Source organism: Pituophis catenifer, unplaced genomic scaffold, assembly GCF_029215685.1.
Source record: "Pituophis catenifer annectens isolate HBS135680 unplaced genomic scaffold, rPitCat1.0.hap2 SCAF_11, whole genome shotgun sequence".
NCBI classification, from domain to species: domain Eukaryota; kingdom Metazoa; phylum Chordata; class Lepidosauria; order Squamata; family Colubridae; genus Pituophis; species Pituophis catenifer.
Window position 1 is genome coordinate 11,522,613 of NW_027256891.1, and position 13,575 is coordinate 11,536,187.

The 13,575-nt window shown below is 40.1% G+C and overlaps 1 protein-coding gene across 1 annotated transcript in view; it reads left to right on the forward strand.

Moving 5' to 3' along the window:
* Window positions 1-13,575, forward strand: part of TENM1 (teneurin transmembrane protein 1) — a 349,073-nt gene that overhangs the window by 265,248 nt on the left and 70,250 nt on the right. Inside the window, 1 exon segment of the mRNA XM_070952054.1 lies at window positions 131-274. Within this exon segment, the coding sequence (XP_070808155.1) occupies window positions 131-274 (144 nt within the window).

The following is a 13,575-nucleotide window of genomic DNA, read 5'->3' on the forward strand; positions in this document are numbered from 1 at the left end:
CAAAGACACTAATGTCGTAAGATGGTTTTCTTCTGGAGTACCACTTTGCTACCAGTTGCCTGCTCTTAGACCCACCCTAGGCCATGGATGAAGTAGTAGCTATGATCTGTTGTATTTTATCTCTCCACAGTCTCGGTAGGTTACGAATATGAGAGCTGTCCTGATTTGATTCTCTGGGAGAAAAGGACAGTGACGTTACAAGGATTTGAGTTGGATGCTTCAAATCTAGGAGGCTGGTCCTTGGACAAACACCATATTTTGAATACACAGAGTGGTGAGTATAATCTTTATTCCTTTTACTATTATTATTATTATTATTATTATTATTATTATTATTATTATTATTATTATTATTATTTTATTAGATTTTTATGGAGCTCAAAGCAGCTTACATGAGGATTATATGAGGATATATGAGGATTATATTGTGAGGTAAATTGGGCTCAGATTTACCTCACAGAAAATGACAACCCCAAACTTAGGTCTCAGGTTGGGTTTGAATCTGGTTTACAGATTAACAGAGTTGGAAGGGACCTTGTAGGTCATCTAGTCCAAACCTCCACCCAAGCAGGAGACCCTCCACCATTTCGAACAAATGGCAGTCCAATCTCTTCTTGAAAGTCTCAAGTGATGAAGCTCCCATAACTTCCGAAGGCAACTTCTGTTGCATTGGTCAAAAGAATTTTCCTCATTTCCAGGTTAAACTCTCCTTGTTCAGTTTCCATCCATTATTCCTTGCCTGGCCTACAGGTGCTTTTGAAAATAGCTTGACAACCCCCCCCCCCGTGGCAGCCCCTCAAATACTGGAAGACTGCTATCAAGTCTCTCCTGGTCCTTCCCTTCACTAGACTAGCCATGCCCAGTTCCTGTAACTGTTCTTCATATGTTTTAGTGTCCAGTCCCCTAATCATCCTGGTTGCTCTTCTCTGAACTTTTTCTAGAGACTCAACATCTTTTTTATAGAGTGGTGACCAAAACTGGTTGCAATATCCTAGGTGTGGTCTTACTAAGGCTTTATAGAGTGGCATTAGTACCTCACTTGATCTTGATTGTATCCCTCTGTTAATGCAATTTAGGATTGCATTGACTTTTCTGACTGCCACTTCACACTGCTGGCTCATATTTAGCTGGTTGTCCACTAAGACTCCAAGATCCCTCTCACAGTTACTGCTATTAAGCCTGGTTTCACCCAGTCTATATGTGTACTTTGGGTTTTTCTTGCCTAAGTGTAGGACTTTGAAGACAGCATTTAATTTCGTTGTACCATGTGCAATGACAATAAAGTAAACTAACTTTACTTTTCTCTACATTGAATTTCATTTTGTTAGATAGGGCCCAGTGTTCAAGTCTGTCAAGATCCATCAGGATCTTGAACCTGGCCCCAACCCTACTCTAAAGCTTTAGCATCTATGCCACACACAGAGGTGGATTCCCCCTCCCAGACAGAAATTATGACTGTTTATATATAGATTGTGCTAAATTATGATTGATTTTGAAGTCTTGTTTCAATGAGCTATGGAAATCAGTAGAAAACTGATACATCTGTATCAGTGGTGGGTTTCAAAATTTTTTACTACCTGTTCTGTGGATGTGACTTAGTGGGCATGGCATGGCTTGGTGGGCGTGCCAGGGGAAGGATACTGTAAAAACTCCATTCCCGCCCCTCTCCAGGGGAAGGATACTGTAAAATCCCCATTTCCTCCTGATCAGCTGGGACTTGGAAGGCAGAAAATAGATGGGGGTGGGGCCAGACAGAAATTTTACTACCGGTTCTCCAAACTACTCTAAATTTCTGCTACCAGTTCTCCAAAACTGGTCAGAACCTGCTGAAACCCACCTCTGATCTGCATGGTTTGAAATCTTGATTTTTAATCTCATCTTGAGAGTCCTAGCATTATAGTCTTGGGGAAAACCTTGAAAGCCTTTTACTCCAGCCCACATTTCCATGTACAGAATCTGCCTTTTGATGAAGGTCTGTTTAGTTTTTGCTTCAGCACTTTCAGGAAAGAACATATAGGACATCCCAAGGAATTTGCTGCAGTAGCAAACAAACCTTATTGGTTAAAAAAAAAAATCTTTCAATGATTATTCGAAACAAATTTTCTTACAATTTCTATCTCTGGGTTCAATGAAACAAATCGAATTGGAATTACTATGGAATTATGACATTTGAAGACATCTCTTTCATTTTATCAGAATAACAGAATTGGAAGGGACCTTGGAGGTCTTCTAGTCCAACCCCCAGACAAATGGTTGTCTGATCTCTTCTTTAAAATTATGAACCTCTTGAGGCAAGCGGTTCCACTGATTATTTGTTCTAACTGTCAGGAAATTTCTCCTTAGTTCCAGGTTGGTTCTCTTCTTGATTAGTTTCCATCCGTTGCTTCTTGTCCTGCCCTCAGGTGCTGTGGAGAACAGGTTGGCCCCCTCTTCATTGTGGCAGCCCCAAATTTTGATCATTTGATCTTCTGGTAAACATAACCTGGTTCTTCTAGCCATTGCTCACAGATCCTGCTTTCATTCTAGATGTCTCATCTATTCAAAATCTCACCCTCCTTTGGACATATTCCAAGTTATAGATATCTTGAAAGTGTGTTTTAGTTAGGTAACTCTTGCAACTTTGTCTCTCTCTGTTTTTTTCTTACCATTTTTAACAGGAATATCTCATTTCTGAAAGGAATTAAATATTTGCTCAGCAAGATTGAAATATTGCTGTGAGCACTTACCGAATAGAGTAAACCTAAGGCGGGGAAAATGAAGTGATGTAGTTGTGAAATAATTGAACCCATCATTTTTAGTTCCCAAAAGTGACTCCTACTTAAATTAGTTCAGAGAGACAATTCTGCTACTTTCTGCAATGCCCACCCTCAACTATTTTTTATATTAGGAAGAGGATATCAAAAGTTATAATCCTACCCAACTCTTCCCCCCTTAATTTGACCACAAGAAGTTCTTAAATTTCATTAGCTGAAAAGTCATGAATTATTCACTACTTAATCTGTTCTAAAAGAGCAAGGCAAAGTGAGGGAAAACAATCTTTTTTTTTTTATTGAAAAAGTTTTTCAAATACAAATTTTTCCCCCTTTTTCCCCCCCCTCCTCCCTAACCCCCTCACCCCCCCCTTCCCCTTTGACTTCTTCATAATAAAACCCAAATTCATAACAGATTATATCATACTTTGCTATCCACTTACTCCATCTCCATATACTGACCCTTTCTTTCTAATAAAATTATCATACCCCCCTTACACTATGCTGTAATATGCATTTCAAAGTGACATTCTATTATAACAATATCTAGTAATTCCTGATTTAACATAATGATATTATTATATCTCCCAATTTAACAATTTCCGCTCGTGATCTACCCTTTTACTACCCCCCATATGATATAACATTTCAAAGCATACTTCCACTCTAAAACTATTCAATAAATCCTAATTTAACACTTATTCAATTCAACTACCCATTTCCTTCCCCCCCTTCATTACATACATTCACATCTAAACATAATATCCCTTTTCTTTAAACTAAACAATCCGTAACCTATCCTATCTCCACCCACTTTCCTACAAAATTACCATAATTATTCTTAATATCTTTATTCTTCTGCCCATTCCCCTAGAGGAATATTCCCTTATGTAAATAAAATCCTAAAAGAAAAAAAAAACTTTTTGCTTGTAATCCATATAACATCTTCTGTAATATCCTTCAACTGGATGATAAATTCCATCACCCATGTTAGGGTAACATCGCATCCTTATTCCAACAGTATTTTCAGAATCTTCAATTACCATCTGCCCCCATCAGTAACGAATATCTTCATATTGGAAGAAAGAAACAAAAAAAGCCCCCAACAACCACCCGAGTGACTTTATAATTATATTCCGTATAATGTTTATGGAGGTGTCTTTTATCCAGATTATTAATTCCAACCATCGTAATAGGGTAACAACCAGATCTTCTGCGTGCCCCAATCCAGTAAATCTCTTGCCATATAACTCGACATACACGTAATATATTTATCCGGAAATCCAAAAATCAAACAAGATGTTTCCAACCATTCAATTTAAGGCCTTTTTCACATCCCAAAATAATTCAGAAAACAATCTGTTTTTGATCAATGCCGTGATTCCGGCTTTGAAAATATCACTGCATTTAAGTTAGGCTGACCCGTATTGACATGAAGGAATACATTCGACGTGATTTTTTTTTCAGTTGCAAACACTGGTGGGATTCAGCCAGTTCGCACCTATTCGGGAGAACCGGTTGTTAACTTTCTAAGCAGTTTGTAGAACTGCTTGTTGGAAGAAATCTTATTTTGTGTTTTTTCCACTTTACACGGCTAATCCTGTAAGAAGGCAAGAAGGAAACATTCTGGTGTTGCTTCTAGCCTAATCTTTATTGCCCTGCTCACAGAAACTCTGCTTAACCCTTATTACATTATAACAGCTAAGGTGAAGTGCCCATCGATGTGAGTGACGTTGAGTTGGCCACACCCACACAGTCACATGACCACCGAGCCACACCTACCCAGCTGGTCATTAGGGCAGAGATTAAATTAATTGAATTCAATTAATTGTTAAATTAATTGAATCCCACCACTGGTTGCAAATGTCCTTCCTTCCAAAGTTTTCAGCTGCTTTATCTAAACCAGTGTTTCTCAACCTTGGAAGCTTGAAGATGAAGACTTCAACTCCCAGAATCCCCCAGCCAGCGCTGATCTAAACGATTTCCTCTGTCAAGTATATACAGGTAGTCCTCAACTTACAATAGTTCAGTTTGTGACTGTTAGAAGTTTCAACTGACATGACCGTTTTTCACACAACGGTTGCAGCGTTCCCATGATCACGTGATCACAATTCAGACGCTTGACAACTAACTCATATTATGACAGTGTTCTGACCCAGCCTTAGCAGACGCAAGAAACAGACTCCTTGTCACGAAAAACCCCTCTTGTGAATTAATTGTATTTACCCACCAAAAAATCCAGGCAATAGTCCTTCAAAAAGTTAACGGCAGCAACAGACCTTATCAGTTCCTTGCGACAATTGCAGGGCTGTGAGCTCCCAACCAAAAGGCTGCAAATTAAGTTCTGGCAAGCAGTCTCTGTGGCACGAAACACGATGAGCAAAATCTTCAGAAATACAAACTGTTGTCTCCTACGACAACCATCCCCCTTTCCTTCTACTTATTCGCCAGCCAGGGAGGGGCCATTCAGCGTCCACATGTGCTTTGCTTCCCGAGTCAACTCCTTATTGTCCTGTTGTGGCCCGTCAGCGGCCTGTGCAGCTAGTAGCTGATTCAGACAGCGAGGAGGCTGGTGTGGTGCTGCGCCAACAGCCTCGACAGCTGGCACTCGAGTCAGACAATGAGGAGGCTGGAGAAGATGTGGTGTCAGAGGCGAGGATTCAGCCAGGGCCTTCAGAACCTCCAGAAGCTCCCTTAAGTGAAGAGGACGAAGAGGGGGAGCCTCTTCTCGATGCACAGGTGTGCAGAGCTGCCAAAAGGCAGGAGTGGCTCTTCAGGAAGAGGTCTCCTCGAGAGTAAGGCTTGGGGCTAATTGGCCACTTCCTTAACCTATTTAAGGAGGAACGCCGACTGAAGCAATTTGCAGGGAACAACTTAGTTCACATACCTTCGTGTTTTGTCTTGCTTATCTTATCAGCTTCCTGCAAATTGTTTCTGGGCATTCTGCCAACCATAGTAAGCTTTCAGTTATTACTCTTTGAATTCTTGGCGGCTGTTAATGCAGTTAATTAACAGCCGTTGTTGTAAAAGACTGGTTTATTTAGTAAACTAAGGTTTGAACGGCCTTTGTGCTGCGTTCTTTGGGATCCGTAGCTGAGGCAGAACATGTCCATTGTTCATCTCTCCTAACAGCTCTGCGCATACGTGCATCTGGAACAGGCCCCAGCTGTTCTTCCTCCTCACTCATATCAGCCTCCAAAGACAGCTGCCTCTCCTGTGGCTGGGAAATGTCAGATGGTGCTGGCTCTATCTCTGCGTCCGACACAGAGCATCCATCAGACCCTTCCCCAGACTCCAGAACTGGCCCAAGTTCCTCCGCAACCTCCTCATCATCTGAGTCTGCCACCAGCTCTGCCGGCAGCTGGTGGGCCACAACAGACAGTTAAAGTGTCCTGTGATCCCCTTTTGCAACCTTTTGACAAGCAAAATCAATGGGGAAACCAGATTCACTTAACAACCGTGTTACTAACTTAACTTAATGAGCCTTGGTAGTACAGTGGTCTAAGCACCCTGTTATTAACACAGCTGCCTGCAATTTCTGCAGGTTCGAATCTTACCAGGCTCAAGGTTGACTCAGCCTTCCATCCTTTCTAAGGTAGGTTAAATGAGGACCCAGTTTGTGGGGGCAATAAGCTGACTTTGTATAAATATACAAAAGTATGAAGGCTATAGCTTAACGCATTGTAAGCCGCCCTGAGTCTCCGGAGAAGGGCAGCATATAAATCAAATTTAAAAAAATAAATAAATAAATAAATAAAAACTTCAATGGTTCACTTAAAAAGTATGTCAAGAAAGGTCGTAAAATGGGGCAAAATTCATTTAACAACTGTTTCCCTTGGCAACAGAAATTTTGGGGCTCAGTCGTGGTCATAAGTCAAGGACTACCTGTAATTTCTAGGAAAAGAAGCTGAGAATGCCATCTTTGTTTGCAAACAAGAAATTTCCCCACAAAGTATTTTTGCAGTTTGCAAACAAATTGCTTATTTCATTTGGTCTTTAGTATCAAATGGAAGTTTTCCCCCATTTTATTGGCATTTGCCAGCTTTCGGGTCTCCTAATTATATGCTGTTATGGCTGAGACAAAAATAGAAATATCTTTATTCATGTAGCCATAGAGGACAGCCAACTGCTCCTATCATTTCTGTGGATTTTTTAGCACCAGGGAAGTGATCTCTGTCTAACTTAAGCACCCTGGCCTATTGCCAAGCTGCTCTTATACATTTGGAAGAAATTCCAAGAGGTGTACACTTTCTCCTTGTTACTCATCCATAAGTTGAAAACTTAATGTAAACACTTTAAACTTGATTGTAAAACAAAATAAATCAATTTTTAGAACAGAGTTGTCAAAATCTGGAATATCTTCCCCGGTTCAGTAGTTTCAGCTACTAACTTTCACAGTTTTAATTCTAGCTTAACTTCCGTGGACCCCCACTCATATTTAAGAGAGGGGGGGTGTAAATGCACTAACATGCCTGTTGTCCCTGTCACATTTATTTATTTATTTTTCATTTCATTTTATTTATTTTTTTATTTTTATTTATTTTATATGCCACCCTTCTCCAGAGACTCAGGGCGGCTTACAATGCGTTAAGCTAAAATGCATTATTTTGCTCCTTCGAATTTGTAATTTTCATTTGGTGAATAAATAAAATAAAATTATGTTATTTCTGCGTTTAGTTCTTTATCTCTGACGTTAAATGCCAGCCAGTCTGTAACTTTCAGGTATGATGAAGGCAACGACGGTGATGTATCTATAGGCTACAAAACAAGGAGCCGGCATTTTAAGTTTTCTGCAATGAAAACTTGATGTGCTTAAGAAGCAACTTGGGAGTTTAAAAGTTTTCAGAACTCCCTGTTTTCAGAACTTCTAGGCAGCTTTTCAAGACTTTTGGAGAGGCCCATGAAACATTCATAGTCCTAATTCATCAATGTTCCTGCAATGACAGTCCTAGTGTAAGACAATGATTGTGATAAGCCTAGAGAACGTTGATGCATCACTCGTCTGTAGCCTGCAAAAGCCACGGGCATATTATTGTGGAGATCCCTTGGGATTTCATGCTTTGGAGTTGAAACTATTCCTTGTTACCACTAGTTGAAAAGAAGAGCTAGGCAAGGCTCAGGTAAATAAATAATGCACCTTGCTGGTGAAATAATAGGGTACTTTACAGCTCTAAAGCTAATAAGCATGGTTCATCCATCCTTCTTAATGGCAAGGATGTACTGAAGGCAAAGCTACATCCTAACAATATATGTCAAGAATTTTTATATACCGTTCTTGTTACAAATTTTTGAGCTCTTTAAATACTAAGCAGTTTAGTGTCATACAGGCCTTTTGAGATATACGGGGAGTATAGGATTAGAAGGGGTGGGGGGGAAATGATGAAAAGTGGGAGAAAGTTTTATCTTAATAGCATAGTCATATTTACCTGTGATTACACACATTATTTGATGGAGAAGCTTTTTAATACGAGCCCTGCAATGGGAATCTTACTTTTTATTTCCCTCGTGAGAAATCTTCTAATGAGTTTAGAAGGAAATGGAAGATTTCTCACTGAGATTTTGGGTCTGGATTTTTTCAATCTGCAGTAGCCACAGTTCTGGATAAACTTTTCATAATTCTCATTAGCATTATGAGGGAGATAATTTGTAGTGCTGAAACAAAAGCAATATTTAGACAGCGAGCAGGACTTTTGATAGATGTTACACGGGCTTTTCTGTGGTCATATGTAATCGCTCAGGAGTGGATTCGATCAGTCGGGCTGCGAGAGGAGAATGAATGCAATTATTATCCCTCAGACTGTGAAGAGGAACAAAATATCAGATCAAAGGGTGTCTTTGTCAGCACTAGAGTAAATGCAGCTTCTGCATCAGATCTCGAAACCTGACAGTCTTTTTCCTCCAACGAGAATAGCCACAAGAATTAGGAGAGTAAATGCAATGAAAGAAGGGAAACCACTTGCAAGCCAACAAAAAAAGTAGAGTACAAAGCAAGCACATTGATAAAAAGAAGAAAAATTGTTGCATGTTAATCTTTTTGTCACAAGCACTGGAATTTCTTTCAGTTGGTTACCTTCATAAGGACAACCCATTGTTTTCATCTGGGACATAACCAGGATCACCAACCAGCATCTCCTACAAATGTTCAATTGGCTAGCTATTCTGACCATTCATTTCAAGTCCTTCCCAATCCCAATACGCAACAATCTCAATTCTTCTTCTTCTTCTTCTTCTTCTTCTTCTTCTTCTTCTTCTTCTTCTTCTTCTTCTTCTTCTTCTTCTTCTTCTTCTTCTTCTTCTTCTTCTTCTTCTTCTTCTCCTTCTCCTTCTCCTTCTCCTTCTCCTTCTCCTTCTCCTTCTTCTTCTTCTTTTTCTTCTTCTTCTTCTTCTTCTCCTCCTCCTCCCCCTCCTCCTTTCTTTCTTTCTTTTTCTCCTTCTCCTCTTCTTCTTCCCCTCTTCCTCCTCCTCCTTCTTTTTCTTTCTTTTTCTCCCCCTCCTCCTCCTCCTCCTCCTCATCTTCTTCTTCTTCTTTCTTTTTTCCTTTCTTTCTTTCTTTCTTTCTTTCTTTTTGTCTTCCTCTTCCTCCTCTTCTTCTTCTTCTCAGTCTCCTTTTTATCGGTCTCCTTTTTTTCCTTCTCCTCCTCCTCCGCCTCCCTCTCCCCGTAGTACCAATGACAGATACAAGTATGTTGTCACTTGCTTTGGAAGTGTTAGTCATACTGAAGATTTTTAATGGTGAGAAAATGGATTTTCCAGAATATTCTTTCCATCATGAACTGCAACCTTAGAAGATAAAGACTTTGAACAATAAAAACAAGAATTCCAGTATTTTCAAAAAAAAAAATGTTTTCTACTTCTCTCACTCACTAGTGAAAAGGGAGCACAATCGATCGGAGAATTGTTCATCCCAGAGATAAATACACTATAGGAGGTGTTGGAGTTTTCATTCACATCTGTCAGCTTTCATTCCACGATGAATATTGGATTTGTACTGCAGCTTATGGTCCTTTTCTGGAAAAAGCCAAATTAGAAAACGTCTCTATTTACTTCTGTTACAAAGAGCAATGTGTTCTCACCTTTCTTTTAAGATTGATTAGTTCTTAAGGTGCTTTTTTCACACAACATCCCCCCCACCAAATTAACCGCGCAAGTAGATTCCAGATAGGTGTTCTTTACTCATAGAGAAAGAACATTTTCTCTATGAGTAAAGGGGCCTGATGGCTCAGCAGACTGAAAGCATTGTGATTAGCACCAGCTGTCTGCAATTACTGTAAGTTCGAATCTCACCAGGCTCAAGGTTGACTCAGCCTTCCATCCTTTCTAAGGTAGGTAAATTGAGGACCCAGTTGTGGGGGCAATAAGCTGACTTTGTATAAATATACAAAAGTATGAAGGCTATTGCTTAATGCATTGTAAGCCGCCCGGAGTCTCCAGAGAAGGGCGGCATATAAATCAAATTAAAAAAAAAAATTAGCACCTTGAAGGATTATTTGCTAGCTGATTTTTTTTTAAAAAGCATAAAAATCAGTGTTAACCAGTGATTTTTCTAACTAGTCTTAGATAGGCATAATCCAGGGGTGAAATCCAGCAGGTTCTGACAGGTTCTGGAGAACCGGTAACAGATATTTTGAGTAGTTCGGAGAACTGGCAAATACCACCTCTGACTGGCCCTAGAGTGGGATGGGGATGGAGATTTTGCAATATCCTTCCCCCAGGAGTGGGGAGGAAATGGGGATTTTGCAGTATCCTTCCCCTGCCATGCCACCAACCCACACCACGCCCTCCAAGCCATGCCCACAGAACTGATAGTAAAAAAAATTGGATTTCACCACTGGCATAATCTATTTGGAAACGTACCCTGTTCAGACATCAGCTTCATGAATCAGTCCACGTGGAAGGGTTGAGATACCCTCGTCTCTCCAATGATGCCACAATGTAAAACAGATGTTGAGACTCTAGAAAGAGTGCAGAGAAGAGCAACAAAGATGATTAGGAGACTGGAGGCTAAAACATATGAAGAATGGTTGCAGGAATTGGGTATGTCTATTTTAATGAAATAAAGGACTAGGGGAGACAGGAAAGCAGTTTTGCAATATCTCAGGGGCTGCCACAAAGAAGAGGGAGTCAAGCTATTCTCCAAAGCACCTAAGGATAGAACAAGAAGCAATGGGTGGAAACTAATCAAGGAGAGAAGCAATTTAGAAACCAAGGAGAAATTTCCTGACAGAACAATCAATCAGTGGAACAACTTGCCTCCAGAAGTTGTGAATGCTCCAACACTGGAAGTTTTTAAGAAAATGTTGGATAACCATTTGTCTGAAGTAGTGTAGGGTTTCCTGCCTAAGCAGGGGATTGGACTAGAAGACCTCCAAGATCCCTTCCAACTCTGTTATTCTATATTCTAAATTCTTCTTCAAATGGCACTATAGAAGAAAGATCAAGAGAGAGATAACACAGGAATTGCAAAAACTATTGTATTGTTATAAGGTATTATAACAGAATCTTGAAAGCCTATCAAAATTTCGGACCCAGCTTTTATTAAACAAAATCAAAGTGAGGTTATTTTGAGTTTCTTTCTCACACTTCCTTCAATCTCTGGAGGGTTAAATCTCTTTATCCAAGTCTTCTTCAGCCATTTGTACCTTCTTTCTACCCCCAATTATTTTAACAGTTTTTTTTCATATCTTTACCAAGGTCAACTCTAAAGATCCTTACACCTTGCAGCCTGGTTATCTGCAGTGAAAAGCTTTCCACATTACAGGGGGGGAAAAACCATTCCCACGTAAGCCAAAACCTCAACCATCATTGGAGCATAAACCTGGAAAACATCTCTTCACTACATCACTAGTTCAACATGGAAGCCCAAAAGTGCTCATTCTTGTTCACACGTTTGATTTCTGGGCAAAGTTAATATCTGTGTTTGGTAGAATATCATCAATGCCTTTCTGGAATTAGCTCCACTACCGCCCTCAAAATAAAGTGTGATTTTTCTCTTAAGAGATCATGACAGGTAATGAAGCAAATGACCAATCAGCTCCAGCTTTTCAAATATCCCTCTAAATGTCTCCACTACAGGTAGTCCTCAACTTATAACACTTCATTTGGTGACTGCCTGAAGTTACAACGGCACTGAAAAAAGTGACTGTTTTTCACACTTATGGCTGTTGAATCATCCCTGTGGCAGGGGTGAAATGCTACCGGTTAGGGCCGGTTCGTGTGAACCGGTACTAATAAAAGCTACCAGTTCAGGTGGACCGGTAGTAAAAAATGCTGCGGGTTCCGGCGAACTGGTATTTCTGACGATCAACTGTGCCGCACAATTTTGATTCTCTAGAAAGCAGGAAATCCTGCTTTCTAGTGAATCTAAATTGTGCGGCACAGCTGTTTCCCCCCCACCCTTTGCTGTTCTATTTACCTTAGAAAAGGCTTCTTAAGCCTTCTTTTTTAGCGCTGTGCGGTAGCGCATGCAGTGCATGCAGTGCACATGCACATGAAGCGTGTGTTTGGCATGCACCGTGCATGCGTGTACGCAGCAAACCGGTAGCAGGCCGGATTTCACCACTGCCCTGTGGTCACGTGATCAAAATTCTGATGCTTGGCAACTGACTCGTATATATGACAGTTGCTGTGTCCCGGAGTCATGTGATCACTTTTTGCAACCTTCTGACAAGTAAAGTTAATGGGGAAACCCGACTCACTTAACAACCAGGTTGCTAGTTTAACAGCTGTAGTGATTCACTTAACAACAGTGGCAAGCAAGGTCGTAAAATGAGGCTTCCCCTTGACTTTGCTTGTCAGAACATTTCAAAAGGGGGTCACATGGTCATAAACATTAAAAACAGTCATAAGTCACTTTTTTCAGTGCTGGTGTAATTTCAGATAGTCACTAAAAAAAACTGTTGTAAGTCGAGGACTAGCTGGACCATGGAAGCTGAGATTTGGCCTGATCTTCTGTCAGCCTTTTAAAGTAGACCACCTCACAAACAAGACACCAAATTTTTAAAAAACCCTCCCTTTTTATGACCCTGTACTCCCTTAATTTGGAGTATTTTGAGTCGGAGTGATTGGATGGCGCTGAGCATTTACTGGCCGGATGCCCTTCCTGACTCCACGCAGAGTTCACAGCAGATATTTTCTCTTTGTGCTCTAGGAGAGAAACATCTGCCGCTATCTAGAATTGAATTCTCAACTTTCTGAGTGGGAAGTTATTATCTTTACCACTAGGCCACCATGCCGCTCTGTATCAAATGAGATACTAGAATTCAGTTCTAGTGATAATTGGCTGTAGTAACACAGTCTTGAAAACCTGACAACATTTCTCTTATTCCAGTTAGAGTCAAGATAGGGAAATCTGAAGTCTATTTTTCCTGCTTTCCTCTTTTTCCAAGCTAGGTTCATATTTTACTCACAGTTGCTGCTCATTTCTTCATTTCCACATCCTTCTACATTCCTTTGACTTTCTGGAAGCTAATTAAAATGGAGCTGTTCTGGAGGGCTTTTTTTAAAATAGTTAAGAAAGAGCTATATATTGCTTAAGCAAACTCGTGGTTTTTTATTGTTGTAATTACATTTATCGTAATGCCATGGATGTTTTGTTTTCTATAAACTGCCAAAATTCACAAAACTGAAGTGGGCCTCAAATCTAATGAATAAGCATGCAAATAAACAAGATGATCCTATTTAATTGTGTTGTAAAACTACAAGGAGTTTTGTGGCCTCTTAAAAACCGATTTATAACAACACAAATTCCTCTGGTAGTCTGGCTGTTCGGATAGATACACAACCAGGAGGTTTATTCATATTTAAAAGAATGCTCATAAAGCTCTTT